We start from the raw sequence: 19,461 nt of genomic DNA, 5'->3' as shown, positions 1-19,461 counted from the left end.
TCGCATTCAAGTCTTTAATCCATTTTGAGTTGATTTTTCTGTATGATGTGACATAGTGGTTTAGTTTCATCTTTTGCATCTGGCTGTCCAAGTTGAAGGAATTACTTTTTAAAGTGTTGAGAGATATACCTAAAAAGCCAATAAAGAAATTAAATTGACATACTAACAAATTCTCAGTTAAGTGAGAAGATGACAGGAAAGAAAGTACAGAGAAGTAGAAAATAACTAGCAAGATGGTAGACTTATATCTCACTCTTTTTAAATTATATTAAATCTCAATGAACTGAACACTAAAAAAGTAGAGATTATCAAACTGAATTTTTTTTTTTTAAAGTCACACTCAACTACAGTTGACCATTGAACAGCATGGATTTGACATGTTTGAATTGTGTGAATCCATTTATTTTGGGGTTGTTTTTTCAATAAACATTGACAATTTTAGGGGAAATTTGACAGTGTGAAAGAACTTGCAGATGAATTGCTTAGCCTTGAAATATTGAAAAAAATTTTTTAAAGTTAATATGTCATGAATGCAGAAGATATATGTAGACATAGTCTATTTTATCATTTGCTTCCCATAAAATACAACAGTGAAGTTTATCAAAAATTACTCCCACAAACATAGTCTATACATTTACCGTTGAGATAAATGGAAGCAAACATAAGGATGCTGTATTAAACTGTAACTTCTCAAAATTAACTGTAGTACACACTGCACTGCTGTAAAAACTTCATAGTAACCTTCTGTTGCTATTGCAGTGAGCTCAGGTATTTCAAGCATCTGCTTAAAATGCTGTGTAATAGTGATCATCTCCATGTGATCAGTTTGTCTGCAGCAAAATGAGTGTGATTGCCTTAAAAAGTGATTTCTTATAGTTCTCAGATATTTTTCATTATGTTTAGTGCAACACCATAGACTATGAATAATTTCATAGGGCCCATGTGAAGTACCACAGTGATGCTGGAATTGCTCCCAAGAAGCAGAGAAAGGTTATGACATTACAAGAAAAAGTTGAATTGCTTGATATGTATTGTAGATTGAGGTCTTCAGCTATGATTGCCCACTATTTCAAGATAAATGAATCCACATAAGGACCAGTGTAAAAAAAAAAGAAAAGGAAATTTGTGAAGCTATAGCTTCAGCTATGCCAGCAGGTATGAATACCATGCATTTTTTGAAATATCTTTTTATCTCATAATGAAAATATAGCTCTTCTGTGAGTGCAGGATCAATATAAGGAAGACAGACCTATGGACAACAAAGCAAAAGGGATTGAAAGATCTAAAGCTAAAGAATTTAGCGCCAGCAAAAGATGATTTGATAATTTTAAAAAGAGGTTTGGTTTAATAAATATCAAGATGATAGGAGAAGCAGCTTCTGCCAACCAAGAGGCAACAGACAGGTTCCAAATGCCTTTAAGGAAATAATGGAAGAGAAAGGGTATCTGCCTGAACAGGTTTTTACTGCCAACAAGTGTCCTATTCTGGGTTTAAAAAAAAAAAAAAAAAGCCTCATTAGTAAGGAAGAAAAGCAAGCACTGGGATTTAAAGCAGAAAGAGATAGGCTAACAACTGCAAATGCAGTTGGGTTTATGATCAAGACTGCCCTTATATATAAAACTGCTAACCTTGGAGCCTTGAAGGGGAAAAATAAACATGAGCTGCCAGTCTTTTGGTTGTACAGCAAGGAGTCCTGGATGACAAAATCCCTTTTTCTGGATCGGTTCCATTGATGTTTTCTCCCTGAAATCAGGAGGTACCTTGCCAGTAAGGAACTGCCTTTTAAAGTTCTTTGATATTGAACAATGCCCCTGGCTACCTGGAATCCCATGAGTTCAGCCCTGAAGGCATTGAACACAGATACAACGTCTATAATTCAGCCTCTAGTCTTAAGGACCTTTAAGGCTCGTTACACATGGTACTCTATGGAAAGGATTGTCAGCGCTGTGAAAGAGAATGCAAATAGAGAAAACATCACAAAAATCTGGAAGGATTCTATCATTGAAGATGTCATTGCTGTTATAGAAAAAGTCTGATAGAGCCAGTCAAGGAAATCATGAAAGAGATTGTAGCTGTATGGGGTGAGGGGGGGAAAGGTTGGGGGTGAAGGGGTTTGAGATGCATATATTTTCAAGAACTAATAGACACCACACCAGAGGAATTAACAGTGCAACTTGATGGAGATGATTGCTTCCGAATTAGTGCCAGAAAAATAAGGAAGAAGACATAGAAGATGCAGTGCCAAAAAATAGATCAACATTAGACAACCATGCATCATCAGGGAAATGCAGATTAAATAGTGAAATAGGGATTGCATTGAATTTGTAAATTGCTTTGGGTAGTATACTCATTTTCACTATATTGATTCTTCCAATCCATGAACATGGTATATTTCTCCATCTATTAGTGTCCTCTTTGATTTCTTTCATCAGTGTTTTATAGTTTTCTATATATAGGTCTTTAGTTTCTTTAGGTAGATATATTCCTAAGTATTTTATTCTTTTCATTGCAATGGTGAATGGAATTGTTTCCTTAATTTCTTTTTCTACTTTCTCATTATTAGTGTATAGGAATGCAAGGGATTTCTGTGTGTTGATTTTATATCCTGCAACTTTACTATATTCATTGATTAGCTCTAGTCATTTTCTGGTGGAGTCTTTAGGGTTTTCTGTGTAGAGGATCATGTCATCTGCAAACAGTGAAAGTTTTACTTCTTCTTTTCCAATTTGGATTCCTTTTATTTCTTTTTCTGCTCTGATTGCTGAAAATATAAGCAAGGTGAAAAGACAGCCTTCTGAATGGGAGAAAATAATAGCAAATGAAGCAACTGACAAACAACTAATCTCAAAAATATACAAGCAACTTATGCAGCTCAATTCCAGAAAAATAAACGACCCAATCAAAAAATGGGCCAAAGAACTAAATAGACATTTCTCCAAAGAAGACATACGGATGGCTAACAAACACATGAAAAGATGCTCAACATCACTCATTATTAGAGAAATGCAAATCAAAACCATAATGAGGTACCACTTCACACCAGTCAGAATGGCTGCGATCCAAAAATCTGCAAGCAATAAATGCTGGCGAGGGTGTGGAGAAAAGGGAACCCTTCTACACTGTTGGTGGGAATGCAAACTAGTACAGCCACTATGGAGAACAGTGTGGAGATTCCTTTAAAAATTGCAAATAGAACTACCTTATGACCCAGCAATCCCACTGCTGGGCGTACACACTGAGGAAACCAGAATTGAAAGAGACACATGTACCCCAATGTTCATCGCAGCACTGTTTATAATAGCCAGGACATGGAAACAACCTAGATGTCCATCAGCAGATGAATGGATAAGAAAGCTGTGGTACATATACACAATGGAGTATTACTCAGCCGTTAAAAAGAATTCATTTGAATCAGTTCTGATGAGATGGATGAAACTGGAGCCGATTATACAGAGTGAAGTAAGCCAGAAAGAAAAACACCAATACAGTATACTAACACATATATATGGAATTTAGAAAGATGGCAATGACGACCCTGTATGCAAGACAGCAAAAGAGACACAGATATGTATAATGGACTTTTGGACTCAGAGGGAGAGGGAGAGGGTGGGATGATTTGGGAGAATGGCATTGTAACATGTATACTATCCTGTAAGAATCGAATCGCCAGTCTATGTCCGATGCAGGATACAGCATGCTTGGGGCTGGTGCACGGGGATGACCCAGAGAGAGGTTATAGGGAGGGAGGTGGGAGGGGGGTTCATGTTTGGGAACGCATGTACGCCTGTGGTGGATTCATGTCAATGTATGGCAAAACCAATACAGTATTGTAAAGTAAAATAAAGTAAAAATTAAAATTAAAAAAAAATAAATAATTATACAAATAAAGAATGACTGATCAACTAGATATCTGTATGGAAATGAGCCTTGACCTTTCCTCATGCTATACAAAAAGCTTAATTTAAAATGGACCAAAGGGCTAAATGTAAAAGCTAAAACTATAAAACTTCAGTAAGCAGAGACAGTAAAATATCTCGTGACCTGTAAATAGGGAGAGATTTCTTGAATCTGACAAAAATAAAGGTGATTTTTACATTGAGCTTAAATTTAAAACTTCTGCCCACTAAAAGCCAACACCAAGAAAACAAATAGGCAAGCCATATACTAGGAAAAAATATTTCCAGATCTTATATCTGAAAAGGGACTACATCTAGAAAACATAAATAACTCAATTATTTAGTGATAGAAATATAAATTATTCGGTTAAAAAAAACTAGACAAAATACTTGTGTAGAGGCTTCCCAGAGAAAGATATATGAATGACCAATAAGCACATGAAGAAACACTCAGCATCAGTTAATCATCATGGAAGTGCAAATTATAAGCATAATGAAATACCACTGCACACACCAGAATGGCTAAAATCGAAACTCCTGATAACATCAAATGTTGACAAAGGTGTGGATCTACCACAATTCATTGCTGATAGGATGGTGTACCGCTTTGGAGAAAAGCAGGACAGTTTTTTTAAATTAATTAATTTATTTTAATTGGAAGCTAATTACTTTACAGTATTGTAGTGGTTTTTTCCATACATTGACATGAATCAGCCATGGGTGTACATGTGACTCCAATCCTGAACCCACCTCCCTCCCCATCCTGTCCCTCTGGGTCATCCCAGTGCACCAGCCCTGAGCATCCTGTCTCATTTACATGTGGTAGTATACATGTTTCAGTGCTGTTCTCTCAAATCATCCCACCCTCACCTTCTCCCACAGAGTCCAAAAGTTCTTTACGTCTGCTTCTCTTTTGCTGTCTCATATATAGGGTCATCGTTACTCTTTCTAAATTCTGCATATATGCATTAATATACTGTATGGTGTTTTTCTTTCTGACTTACTTCACTCTATATAATAGGTTCCAGTTTTATCCACCTCTTTAGAACTGATTCAAATGCATTCTTTTAAATAGCTAAGTAATATTCCATTGTGTATATGTACCATAGCTTTCTTATCCATTCGTCTGCCGATGGACAGCTAAGTAAAAGCATGACAATTTTTGATAAAATTAAATTTATTCCTGCCCTATGACCCACCGGTTCTGCTGCATGGTATTTAAGTAAGAGAAATGAAAAGTGCTATTCACAGAAGGATATGTACAAGAATATTCATAGCATCTTTGTTCCAATTTTATAGCCAAAACCCAGATTCGCACCAACAACAGGCAAATGCATAAACATTACATGGTATTTTCTTGCAGTGAAATATAAATTGACAATAAAAAGAAACTACTGACGTATAGATTAACTTCAGACAGTATGCTAAACAAAGAAACTAAAAACTAAAAAATGTGTTTTATATGGTTCAATTTATATGAAGTTGTAGAGCAGACAAAATTAGTTTATGGTAGAAAAATACCATCAGAAGAGTGGTCACTTCTGAAGAAAGGCTTTCCTGGGAAGGGGGAACTTTCTGGGATAAGAATATTTCATGACTTGATAAGGATGGATGATATTGTTTGTCAAAACTTATAGAATTATATGCTTACATTTTCATTTTACTGTATGTAAATGTTACCCAGAAAGAAAAAGTATATAATCAAGCAAAATTTCACACTCCTTATTGGGAAGAAAATTTTTAGTAAAGAAGGTGTAGTAGACAGTGACGACAAAAGGAATTTTTAAAGTAACTGATTTGAGATTGTGCAGTAAGTGGAAAGGCAACAGGTAAAAAGTGACTGTAGAGGATTCTTAGATACACAATTACGAACACAAGGGTTACGATAGACACCAAAATGATGGAAAATTTGAATAGTGGAGAAGTTTAGGGGCAATGTCTAGACATCATACTTTAGCCACATTGTATTAATTTAAGAAGTTGTTCATCAGTTGTCCTTTTTGCTCTGAGTAGTTCTAAAACTCTGTGTAGTCAGAGAAGTCAGGGTTTAAGAGATTTTTTAAATGATTGGCTTGTTAAGAAATTTTAAGAATTGGAACTGTCCTAAAAGTAATGTAGGTTATCTAAGTCTCTTTTTCTTGCATTGTGTATTTGACCCTATAAACAGTCAGAGGAGTAGAGTGGCCATGTAATTTATCACCCAAATAAGCATCTTCTGAGAATAGAGGAAGAGGTGCTGTTAATAACTGAGATAGGGTAACAAGTGTAAATGGACATTGTCTAATATGATTTATGGATTAATGGGATTTACTCTACCTGATGTTTTTGAAATTTCTTATTGTAAAGTATTCTCAAAACCTTAGGATAAAGGAAGTGCTGATAACAACAACAACATTTTTTTCTTACTTTCCTGACCAAGAGTCTGTTTTTTACCCCTGAGTTATCATGTGTAATATAACTTACATTACTTCTTTTGCTTCTGTTTTTTAGGTTTGCTTTGTCAACACAAGTAATCTAGCACAGAAATGGCTGTTAATGAGAGGGCTGCCTTAGAGATAAAGAAGTTTAAATATTTTTAAAAATCTTTGAACCAGTTAAGTAAAACTGGTTAGAATTTAGTCATCACTCGAACTGATGGATACTCCTGTAATAGTAGGGGAACCTGATTTCAAACTTAGATCTGTGGTAGAGGGACATAAATGACATCAACATAAAAATTATAGAAATGTCTTCTTTTTGTTGATTTATAAAAGCAATACATTCTCAAAGCAAACAAAACAAAACAAAAATACCTCAAAGTGTAGAAAGAGAGTTTTCTCTAAAGTTTTATAAATCTCCCTCTAAAGTTTGGTGTATCTAAGTATACAATATATGTCAGAACATAAGATGGTCCTCCATCCAGAATATATTTGCGTTCTTACAGTATTCATGTTACAAGTATTCTCTCAGTTTATCTTATATAATAAAGTCTGCTTGATGAAGACTCAGTAATTTCTAATTTCTTTTTGTTTTGGCTGGAGAAAGTATTCTGTATAGTTTTACTTCTTTTAAAGTTGTTGAGACTTGTTTTATGGCCCGTCATTTGGTCTGCCTTGCAGAATGTCCCATGTGTATTTCAAAGGACTGTGCATTTTGCTGTTGGGTTGAGCATTCCATATATTAGGTCGAATTGGTTGATAGTGTTATTCATATCTTCCATATTCTTACTGATTTTCTGTTTTATGGTTATATCAGTTACTGAGATGAATATTAAAATCTCTAACTTTATTTTGTCACATTTTGCTTCAGGTATTTTGGTGCTTTGTTAAGGTGCGTCTTTATTTACATTTGTCATAGTTTCCTGATACATTGACTCTCTTGTCATTATGAAGTGTTCCTCTTTGTTTCTGGTATTATCACTTACCTTTGTTTTGTTTACCATCTGAGCCACCAGGAAATGGCAACCCACTCCAGTACTCTTGCCTGGAGAATCCCACGGATGGAGGAGCCTGGTCGGCTACAGTCCATGGGGTCGCAAAGAGTTGGACACGACTGAGCGACTTCACTTCCACTTTGTTTTGTTTAGTGGCTAAGTCATGTCTGACTCTGTGTGTGTATGTGTATGTCCGACTCTTTTGCAACTCTGTGGACTGTAGCGCACCCAGCTCTTCCGTCCATGGGATTTTTCAGGCAAGAATAATGGAGTGGGTTGCCATTTTCTTCTCCAGGGGATCTTCCCGACCCAGGGGATCTTCCCGACCCAGGGATCAAACCCACATCTCCAGCATTGCAAACGGATTCTTTACCGCTGAGCCGCCAGGAAAGCTCGTGCCTTATCTTCAGTTTTTATTGTATAGCCATCCCAGTATTCTGTTGTTACTGTGGTAAATGTTTTTCCATCCTTTCACTTTTAACCTGTTTGTATCTGTGAATCTGAAGTGTGTCTCACGCATACCCCAGTGTTGATCGCAGCACTGTTTATAATAGCTAGAACATGGAAGCAACCTAGATATCCATCAGCAGACGAATGGATAAGAAGTTGTGGTACATATACACAATGGAATATTACTCAGCTATTAAAAAGAATGCATTTGAGTCACTTCTAATGAGGTAGATGAAACTGGTGCCTATTATATAGAGTGAAGTAAGTCAGAAAGAAAAATACCAATACAGTATATTAGCGCATATATATATGGAATTTAGAAAGATGGTAAGGACAACTCTATATATGAGACAGCAAAAGAGGCACCGATGTACAGAACAGACTTTTGGACTCTTTGGGAGAAGGCAAGGGGTGAGATGATTTGAGAGAATAGCACTGAAACATGTATTTACCATATGTGAAATAGATCGATGCATGAAACAGGGCTCTCAAAGCTGGTGCGCTGGGACAACTCAGAGGGATGGGATGGGGAGGGAGATGGGAGGGGGTGTTCGAGGCAGGGGGGACACATGTATACCCGTGACTGATTCATGTCAATGTATGGCAAAAACCACCACAATATTGTAAAGTAATTAGCCTCCAATTAAAATTAATTTAAAAATTTAAAAACAATAAAATAAAGTGTGTCTCAGACACATGTAGAAACATATAGACAGCATATAGTTGAGTCTTGCTCTCTTGAAGCCAGTCTGTAAACCTCTGCCTTTTTAAAAATTTGAGAAATTTTTATCCAACTGTATTTTTTATTGAGGTTTAATTGACATCTAACACTTAGTTTCAGGTGTACAATATAATGATTCAGTATTTGTATATATTATGATTATATAATATATAAAATTATCCATGGGATTTTCCAGGCAACAGTTCTGGAGTGGATTGCCATTTCCTTCTCCAGGGGATCTTCCCAACCCAGGAATCAAACCCGGGTCTCCTGCACTGCAGGCAGATGCGTTACCATCTGAGCCACCAGGGAAGCATATATATTATGAAATGATCACCACAATAATTCCAGTTAATAACAATTACCATGCATAGTTTCAAAAAAGTTACAACTTTTTAAAGATTTACTTTTTTAACAACTTTCAGGTTTAAAATTCAGTATTAATTATAGTCACCATGTTGTACATTTTGTACATGACTTTTTGTATGTTTACAATTTTAAAAAATTTTATGGAAATATAGTTGATTTACAGTGGTTGGTTTCAGATGTATAGCAGAGTGATTCAGTTATATGTGTGTGTTTGTGTGGATGTGTCCGTGTGTGTATATATATTCTTTTTTAGATTCTTTTCCTTTATAAGTTATTACCAAATATTGAGTATGGTTCTCTCTGCTATACAGTAGGTCCTTGCTGGTTATCTATTTTATATAGACTTAACTTATTTTATACTCCTTCCCTGGTGGCTCAGACAGTAAAGAATCTGCTTGCAACACAGGAGACCTGAGTTCGACCCCTGGGTGGGGGAAGATCCCCTGGAGAAGGGAATGGCAACCCACTCCAGTATTCTTGCCTGGGAAATCCAGGTATTTTATAATTGAAAGTTTGTAACTTTTGACCCCACTCACCCTCTGCTTTTTAATCTGTGATTAGTCTGCTCACAGTTAAAGTAGTAGTTGATATGGTTGGGTTTATGCCTGTCATGCTGTTTGTTTACAGTGTCTCGTATCCTGCATGTTCGTTTATACCTCCTGTGCTGCCTTCCTTTGTGTTAAGTACTGTTTAGTATACCAGTTTTACTTAGTATAGTTACATAGTTAGGATTTGTGTATTAGTGTACAAATTTAGTATACAATTTTAATTTCTCTTGTTATTTTTAGATGTTTTTTGAGGTTTTGTATGTGTGTGTTGCTCTGGGAAATACAATATGAAGGTTTTTTTTTCCAGTAGGAACTTTGAACATATCACAATCTAATTAATACTGAATTCATTCTGATAAAATATTACAAATTTATTCCAATATAGCTCCATTTTCTCCCACTTTCTTATTACTGTCATCATCAAGTGCATTAGATTATATCTGTGATCATCTGAGAATATAGTATTACAATTATTGCTTTAAATAATCTTAGCTTTTTAAAAATGAAATGAAGAATATAGAAAAAGTGTTGTATTTTGTATACACTGTTTTTTATATGCACCCACATATTTACCATTTCTGGTGTTTTTCTTTTCTTGCTGTGAATTTTAGTTACTGTCTGGTATGGTTTCCTTTTATTACAAAGGATGTGTTTTAGTATTTCTTCCTATCTTGTCTAGTAGCAGCAGATTCTGTTTATCTGAAAATGTTTCCATTTCTCCTGCATTTGTGAAAAATAGTTTCACAGGATATAGAATTCTTGACTGACAATTTTTTCTTGTTAGCACCCTGAATATGTCACCCTGTTGCCTTCTGACTTTGATCGTTTCTAATGAGAAGTAAGAAATGTACCTGTTCGTTGTGCTGCTATTTTCCTACATGTGATGAGTCATTTTTCTCTTGAAGCTTTCAGTATTCTTTGTCTATGGATTTTGGAAATCTCACTATGTTGTGTCTAGATTTGATGCTCTTTATATTTATCCTATTTGAGGTTTATTGAGTTTCATTGATTAGTAGGATTTAATTTTAAAATGAAATAAGGGAGATTTTTGGCCATAGTGTTTTTCTGCTGCTTTCTCTCCTTCCCTTTCCATTACAAATACACTGGTGCACTTGATATCTTTCTCCAGCTCTCTGAGGCTGTGTTCATTTTTCTTTAGTCTTTCGTTCTGTGTTCTTCTGATTGGATAATCTCTATCTTGATCTCTCTTTAATAGAGCAGAATCCAAACTTATTACCATATATTATCTAAAATGTTCCCTGATGCTTTTTTTCGTATCTTCTTTTTAACTGTAGAGTTTCTGTTTGGTTCTTTTGTACAGTTTCTGTGAGATTCCTATTGAGTCATTGTCTTTAATTCTCTGAACATATATATGAAACCTACTTTTGAAGACTCTGCTCAGTTTCTTCCTACTATACTTTTATTCTGGGTAAGAATATCACTCTTTTTTACTTTATTACATGTCTAGTAATTTTTGGTTGAAAACTAGATGTTTTAGATAATGTATTATAGCAAGTCTGTTTTCTTTCTTTCTCTTTTTTTTTTTTTTTTTTTGAGAATTGTGTTTCCTTTAGTAACTTGCCCTGGGAGCTCAGATGGTAGAGAAATCTGCCTGCAATGCAGGAGATTCTGGGTTCAATCCCTGGATTGGGAAGATCCCCTGGAGAAGGGATGGCAACCCATTCCAGTATTGTTACCTGGAGAATTCCATGGACACACATGGAGTCACAAAGAGTCAGACATGACTGAGCAACTGATACTTTCACTGTGCAACCACCAATATCTCTGCTCAGTTTTTGTTTGCTCTTTTATTTATTTTTAATAAATAAACTCATGCAGACTTAGTGGTCAGCCAGTGACTTAGGCAGAGGTTGTACTCAAACATCTTAATCCAGATAGGCCTTAGACTAATCTGTGTGTGGAGTTGGGTAACACAAACAAAGTTGATGTCAGTTTCCAGGTCATCCTTTTGTTTTTGCTCTTTACCAGACTTTTGGGTCTTTCCCACCAAATCACATAGTTTTCCATTTAGGCAAAAATTTACGGAGAGTTTATTTCAGTCTTTTCATGGCTCTCTATTTTACAGGATCTCCCTGTTAAACTCGTGCCTATTCTGCCGCTCACCTCAGACAGGACTGCATTTTAGGCTTCCAGAATTCTTATTCTTCCCTCATTGAGTTCACCACGCTTAGCTAACACAGTCACAGGTTTTTACTCACTGGTCCACAACCAGTCTGCCCCTCTGGCAACAAACAGCACTGTTTCCATGACCAACCATACACTAGAAAAACTCATTTCACCAATCAGGCTGTTGGTGATGGTGGAGTGTGAATAGCCTTTTGCAAAAGGGCCACTGAGTTCACCAATCCTTACCTGAAGTTCTAGCAATTTTCCAATAGTGCTCATTTCTTAATTGTTTTCTGCATTTAGTCCATTTCCAGTACCTTGAAATGGTAGTCTTTGACAATCTTTTATAGGCTTATACAAGTCTTTTTGCAGAGAAGAATCACCAACCTCTTCATACTGCCATAACTAGAAATTCTAATTCTCTGTTTGTTTATTCAACTTTATTGCTCCTATCTTCTATATACCTGTTTAATTTTCCCTTAATTGGTCAAAGACTGAAAATGATATTTTAGTCTTTGCACATGAGTTTTTAATCAGTTGATCGTTTCAAGCAGTTTTGCAATGAACATTTGTGTTCTATTAAAATAATATAATTTTTTCTGTATATAAAAATAGAGAATCTCCATGGACAGAGGAGCCTGGCAGGCTGTTCAGTCCAAGAGTTGGATACAACTAAGCGACTAAGCACAGCACACAGCAAAATGTGTCATTTTGCCTAGTTTAACACCTTAAATGTTGTTATTTTTTCACCCATGCTGGTGGTTTCCCTGGATTTTCCTGATGTTACTTCAGACTGAATTTAAATAATAGTGGCACAAGAATTCATCTATGTGAGGGATCCCCAAGACCACACCCAGGTTTGGTTTGGCGACTCACTAGGAAGACTCAAGTGTGTGTACAAATGTGACCAGTCACTCAGTTGTACCTGACTCTTTGCAACCCCATGGACTGTAGCCCACCAGGCTCCTCTGTCCATGGGATTTTCCAGGCAAGAGTACTGAGTTGGGTTGCCCTTTCTTCCTCCAGGGCATCTTCCTATCCCAGATATCAAACTTGCATCTCCTGCATTGGCAGGTGGATTCTTTACCACTGAGCCACCTGGGAAGCCCCAGAAAAACTCAAGAGTACTTGGCAAATAGTTGTATTCATGGCCATGGCTTATCACAGAAAAAGATACGAAGCAAAATAAGCAAAGGGGAAAGTCAGTTCAGTTCAGTCGCTCAGTTATGTCCGACTCTGCCACCCCATGGACTGCAGCACGCCAGGCCTCCCTGTCCATCACCAACTCCTGGAGTTTACTCAAACTCATGTCCATTGAGTTGGTGATGCCATCCAACTATCTCATCCTCTGTCATCCCCTTCTCCTGCCTTCAATCTTTCCCAGCATCAGGGTCTTTTCAAATGAGTCAGTTCTTCACATCATGTGGCCAAAGTATTGGAGTTTCAGCTTCATCGTCGGTCCTTCCAGTGAATATTCAGGACTGATTTCCTCTGGGATGGACTGGTTGGATCTCCTTGCAGTCCAAGGGACTCTCAAGAGTCTTCTCCAACACCACAGTTCAAAAGCATCAGTTCTTTGGCACTCAGCCTTCTTTATCGTCCATCTCTCACATCCATACATGACTATTGGAAAAACTATAGCTTTGACTAGACAGACCTTTGTTGTCAAAGTAATGTCTCTGCTTTTTAATATGCTATCTATGTTGGTTATAACTTTTCTTCCAAAGAGCAAGTGTCTTTTAATGGTGGCTGCAGTCACCATCTGCAGTGATTTTGGAGCCACCAAAAATAAAGTCTGTCACTGTTTCTGCTATTTCCCTGTCTATTTGTCATGAAGTGATGGGACCAGATGCCATGATCTTCGTTTTCTGAATGTTGAGCTTTAAGCAAACCTTTTCACTCTCCTCTTTCACTTTCATCAAGAGGCTCTTTAGTTCTTCACTTTCTGCCATAAGGGTGGTGTCATCTGCATATCTGAGGTTATTGATATTTCTCCCGGCAATCTTGATTCCAGCTTGTGCTTCATCCAGCCAGGCGTTTCTCATGCTGTACTCTGCATATAAGTTAAATAAGCAGAGTGACAATATACAGCCTTGACATATTCCTTTCCCTATTTGGAACCAGTCTGTTGTTCCGTGTCCAGTTCTAACTGTTGCTTCCTGACCTGCATACAGATTTCTCAAGAGGCAGGTCAGGTGGTCTGTATTCCCATCTCTTTAAGAACTTTCCAGAGTTTGTGGTGGTCCATACAGTCAAAGGCTTTGGTATAGTCAGTAAAGAAGATGTTTTTCTGGAACTCTCTTGCTTTTTCAATGATCCAAGGGAAAAGTACATGGGGCCAAAGTCTAGAGGAAAACAAGTGCAAGCTTCCAAGAGTCCCCTCCCTATGGTGTCACACAGGACTTGCAGAATTCCTTCAGCAGCAAGTTGTAATCGCATTTATGAAATGTTGTCTACCAAGGAAACTCATTACTCAAGGTTTTTATAGGGGTCTGGTTATGTAGGCACCTTTTGCCTGGCATATACAAGAATTGGAAAGCTGGTAACCACATTGTTTGCACAAACAATCTGGGCACAGTTAACCACCTTTCTTAGTATGGCAGCAGGTGGGAACACTCTCCCACTGTTCACGCTCCCAGAAGTCAACCTTATAGGCAACACTTTCTTAGGATACCATTCTGAAGCCTAGTAAATCTTTTCTGCTTAGCAACCTTGTCTTTTTTTCATTTGAATTATTCCTAGTGCTTCATTCATGAGCATAAAGACCAAGTTTCTTTTGTTGACTTTTTTAAAAAGTATTTTCCTCCTAGTTTGGTAGATACATGGTTTCATTCATTTATCAAATTAAGGATCACCATTTATAGTTTTGTTGTTTGTTTCAAAAGTTTTAAAATTGTTCTTCTAAACCTAGAATAAAGTATTAGTACATAACTTTCTTGGAAACTTTATTAGACAGCAGTACTGTACTTTCTCCACTTTGAGGTACATGCTTGGAGCAGTTCTGTACGTGGGAGTTTTTTGTGTCCTAAGTACCATAATGCCTTTTTGTTTCTTTTTTCAGCTCGATTACGTGGTGTTCATGATGGTCTCTTCACTGGACAAATAGATGCTGTGGATACTCTTAATGCTACTTATAGAGTAACATTTGATAGGGCAGGGCTTGGAACTCATACTATCCCTGACTATGAAGTTCTTGTGAGTATTTCCCAACACATATTTGGTTTATGCCTATAAAATACGTTTTGTAAAGTTTCCTTAGGGGCTGTATTTATGATAGAATGAAGATTTCAAGTCTCAAAGGAGGAGATCTTTAGGGGTTCCTAGCCCTACCTCCTGAACTCCTGGAGCAGAACTCTAATTTTCTTCTACATTTTCCAGAATCTAGTATCCCTCTGCCTTCCTTACACCAAATTATAGTGTGACGCAACTGATCAGTCTTGACTACACAGCTGCACAACACTTGGACCTGGGGAGTAGCTACACCACACGTGCGTTTCCGCTGTTTTTCTAAAACAACTGAAACAGGTTGTTCCAGTTTACGAAAACAAGTTGTTTTGTAAAACAACTTTGAAAGTTGAAGTAACATCTTGTACTTTGAAATATATATTTTTTTATATGTTCCTGTTTTATCCTTAGAATATACAAGGTGGATATTAATAACCTCCACTTTTCGTAAGGTGAAACTGAGACATAAGTACATTAGGTGATTTATTCAAGGCTTTCAAGATGGATTCTTGCCAGGTTGAGTCTTGAATCCAGATCTTTTGAACTTCTGATATAGTCCATTAAACTATTGAACCATTATTTCATGATCATGCTTAATTTAGCAAGGTAATGGAGATTATATACTTTCCTAATAAGTTAAAATATAAAGAGTAAATATAACTCTGATAGTTTTTTTAATGAGTAAAAACTTTTTGAAAAAAAATTGTTTGCCTCTAAGTATAATGGAAATTTAACTGTTTACATTAATCCCCCTGCCTCTTCATTCCTTTGTTATAAACTTGATTTTTAAGGATTCTGAACTTATAATTAAAAATCAAAATTTCTTTATCTCCTTAGTATAAAAATAGACTGTTTTTCTGCTTCATACTTTAAAAAAAAACTGTGACTCTGCTTATTGTAAGAGTTTCCTTATCAAACATACTTTAGAGCGGAGTAGGAGACAAAGACCAAAGAAGGCAATAGCACCCCACTCCAGTACTCTTGCCTGGAAAATCCCATGGATGGAGGAGCCTGGTAGGCTGCAGTCCATGGAGTCGCTAAGTCGGGCATGACTGAGCGACTTCACTTTCACTTTTCACTTTCATGCATTGGAGAAGGAAATGGCAACCCACTCCAATATTCTTGCCTGGAGAGTCCTAGGGACAGAGGAGCCTGGTGGGCTGCTGTCTGTGGGATCACACAGAGTTGGATACGACTGAAGTGACTTAGCAGCAGCAGGAGAGAAAGACAGTTTGGACTAAATATAGAGCAAGTTATTTCAATCTTTATTTTTTTCATTAAAGGATGAAATCTTTAAACCTCCCATTTCAAAAGAGAAAAATTACTTTTCTGTTGCATTAATGTAATTTCCTTTATGAGATCACCAAAACATCTCTCCCTTTAGAGATAAGAATTACCTTTAATTACAGTGGGTAATATTCAAATAGTCTTTAACACAGAGACAGCCAAGGGTGGCCATAGACCACTTTTCTTTCTTTCATAAACCACTTTCTTCTTTTTGTGGGTTCAACATCTTAGGAGCCAAGTAGTATTCATACTTCTGATTTAAGTTCTAGCCCTTTGATCTTTGTAGTTAATATATTTTATGATAAATCATAATAAACTAGTGTACATTTAATTCTAAAATAGAATTTTTATAAAGCTAAAATGATTGGTAAAGTTCTTCAAGTTTTGGGGCCTGTTCTATTTTCCCAAAGAGTAATGAGCCTCATGAGACGATGCCAATTGCTGCCTTTGGACAAAAACAGCGGCCTTCTAGATTTTTTATGACTCCACCACGGTTACATTATACTCCTCCTCTCCAGTCACCGATTACAGTAAGTAATATTTTTTAAATATCACCAGTAATTTAAATGATTATTATGAATGTAAACTATGTCCTTACGAAATATACATTGATTGATTGTAGTAACTTTAGGTGGTGCCCGCATTATTTGGAGTTGTCAGATGTTAAATAAAAAGCTAATAAAATAAATAAAATAGTTGCTTCAGCTTGGAAATATTTTCCTTTTTATAGGATTTCTAATAGAATATTAATTATAATAGAATTTGCTCTTTATTCAAAATTTTATGATAGTTCCTACTGTGTAGCACAAAGAACTATATTCAATATCCTGTGATAAACCATAATGAAATAGAACATTTTAAAAATGTAACATATATGTAGAAAGGAATCACTTTGCTGTACAATAGAAGTTAGCACAGCATTGTAAATCAACTATACTTCAATAAAATAAAGTTTTTAAAAATTAAAATGCTTCCTTTTGAAAGGTCAGTGGTTAAACGGTTCCCTTTTATTCCCATAGGATAATGATCCCTTATTAGGACAGTCACCTTGGAGAAGTAAAATTTCTGGCTCTGACACTGAAACGTTAGGTGGTTTTCCAGTAGAGTTCCTTATCCAAGTGGTAAGAATTGCTCTAAATATTTTGCTCATTTGTTAAAAAAGAATTCAATATCTTTTGTGTTATTAAAGTTGAAAATTTTCCTAGGACCAAATATTTTTATACTTTTTAAAATCATTGTGTTTTAAGAACTCTGTTATTTCCAACAAAGCTTGAAATTAAGTTATAACAGCCAGAAAAGACTTAGAGGTCTGTTTTTGTTGGGCTTTTCTTGGGTTTGGTTCTTATTATTTTGCTATGTTAAGGACTCTAGCATAAGTGTTCTAGCATACACTCTATGAAATTGAATGGTTAGCTGTTAATAAATTGTATAAATATAAAGGTTTTTATTTAGTAACCTCAGTAATCCTGCCATTATCAGTCACCTCAAAACTTACGGTGTGTTGGCCAGCTCTCTGGTTAGGAGGAACTTTAGTTTTTTTCTGAGACTACAAATAGCTATTCATTTGCTAAGTACTTAATGATTAGACACAAAGAAATCTGAAGCTAAAGCGAAACAAATAGCAATTATTATATACAACAGTTTTCCTGAATAGCCTAACTCTTAATATAATGAGCTGTTTGTTTTGAAAATTAGGTTGAATAAATTATTTAGTTTGACTCATAGTCTAATGATGTTTGATTTGTTTCTTTTCCTCTCCTTTTTCTTTTTTGAAAATAAAGCTGTTTGGCTTGGGATAGATAAAGTCTTTATAAATAAAAATGTTTATAACATAAGCCATTAAAATATTCAGTGTTACCTTTTACAATTAATGTTATTTTGAGGAAAAGTCTTGTCATTTGAATGGCATTTCTTATTCCTTAGTTATATGTTGTTAATTATCCTTGGACTACAGAATTACACCTTTTAACTTTCAAAGGTAGATTTTTTATATGAAAAATTTTAAATATGAAAAGAACCAAGGCTTATCATTTCACAACTAGGACACTTGTTTTTTAAAGACATTCTTTCTTTTATTAAATACTGGAAGTAAAAACAAAGCTGATATGTCATATTTGGGCAAGGGGTAGAGGGAGATGGGGAAGGAGGGTGAAGAGGCAGAGGAGTGGGGAGCAAGAGGTCTACCAGCAGAGGGAGTCAGAAGCCAAAGACTAATACACTACTTCTAAAGGATTGATGTTTTTATTGCTGCTTAGATGTTTTGATTGCAGTGCTTAATTTTAACTTCAAAATCTATGTGTAATGCCTAGTTGAAACACTGCTTTCATTATTTTAAGCTTTCTAGCAGGTAAAAATAAAAGCCCGTTTATGTACTTGTCTTTTGTAATATCTAAAGTTTTACGAAACTCAGGTTTGCTTTTGTCGAGCTGTAAGATATGTTTTTGTCTTTGTTACTATTTTTTCTTATGACAAAATAAACATCATTTTTTGCTAGTTTCATAATTCATAGTTCGCAATGAATTTTTTTTCTTGGGGTTAGGGATTTTGAGGAATCTAAAAAGACTGACCAACCCTCTCTAAGAGAGGACTCAGTTTTGAAAAGAATGAGAAGGAAACAGCATGATTTTCTATCAAAAACTAACAAGAAACACAAAACTGAAAGAAACTAAAAATGGGAGAAAGATGTTGCCTTCATCCATTTTTTACTGTTCCTTACTCAGTAGAATCACACAGTTTTCCATAAAACCCAACAACTAAAGACAGGAGACCAGTCCAGAGCTCTGGACCTAAACTAATAAGGGTCAGTGTGAGCAAGTATATGACATATCTTACCGGGCCCTCCCTCTACCTGTATCAACTTAGGTCAGTTTTTTTATTTTTATTTTTTTAATTATCAAAAATTTAGTACATATGAAAGCAGGCAGTTGTATAATGTATCTCTCTGAACCCATTTTCTAGCTATAGCAGTTATCAAAAACTCCTGGCCATTTCTATTTCATATATACTCCTACCCTTTTTCTCTCTTTTGAGACATTAAACATCATATCATTTATCTGTAAATATTTTGTTTATGTATCTTTAAGTGGTAAGGGCCCTTTTTTTAAAAAAAAAAGACATAACTGTAATATTATTATTACATCTAAAAAGTTAATAAAAACATGTCTTAATATCAACACATATCCAGTCAGCATTCCAGTTGTCTAGTTGGCTCTTAAATATTGGCTCTTCTTTTCTCCCGTTAACCTCTTTGTTGAATAAACTGTATTATTTGTTCATGGAGTCTCCCACTGTCTGGATTTTGCTGACTGAGTTTGTAATAACATCCAGTATACTCTTCTGTCTTTGTACTTCATGTAAATTGCTCATTGAATATAAAGGTTTGATTTGATTTGGGTTTTTCATTTGATTGGTATAGTTGTTTTTATA

At 35.7% G+C, this 19,461-nt stretch overlaps 1 protein-coding gene across 4 annotated transcripts in view; it reads left to right on the top strand.

Moving 5' to 3' along the window:
- Window positions 1-19,461, top strand: part of LIN9 (lin-9 DREAM MuvB core complex component) — a 90,335-nt gene that overhangs the window by 38,530 nt on the left and 32,344 nt on the right. For all 4 annotated transcript variants that reach the window (XM_060396056.1, XM_042257148.2, XM_042257149.2 and 1 more), the window contains exons 8-10: window positions 14,585-14,718; window positions 16,446-16,565; window positions 17,055-17,156. In XM_060396056.1, coding sequence (XP_060252039.1) covers window positions 14,585-14,718; window positions 16,446-16,565; window positions 17,055-17,156 — 356 coding nt within the window. The remainder of the gene's footprint in view (window positions 1-14,584; window positions 14,719-16,445; window positions 16,566-17,054; window positions 17,157-19,461) is intronic.

This window comes from Ovis aries, chromosome 12, assembly GCF_016772045.2.
Source record: "Ovis aries strain OAR_USU_Benz2616 breed Rambouillet chromosome 12, ARS-UI_Ramb_v3.0, whole genome shotgun sequence".
Lineage (NCBI taxonomy): Eukaryota > Metazoa > Chordata > Mammalia > Artiodactyla > Bovidae > Ovis > Ovis aries.
The sequence above is the reverse complement of the archived record's forward strand: the minus strand, read 5'-3'. Positions and strand labels throughout refer to the sequence as shown.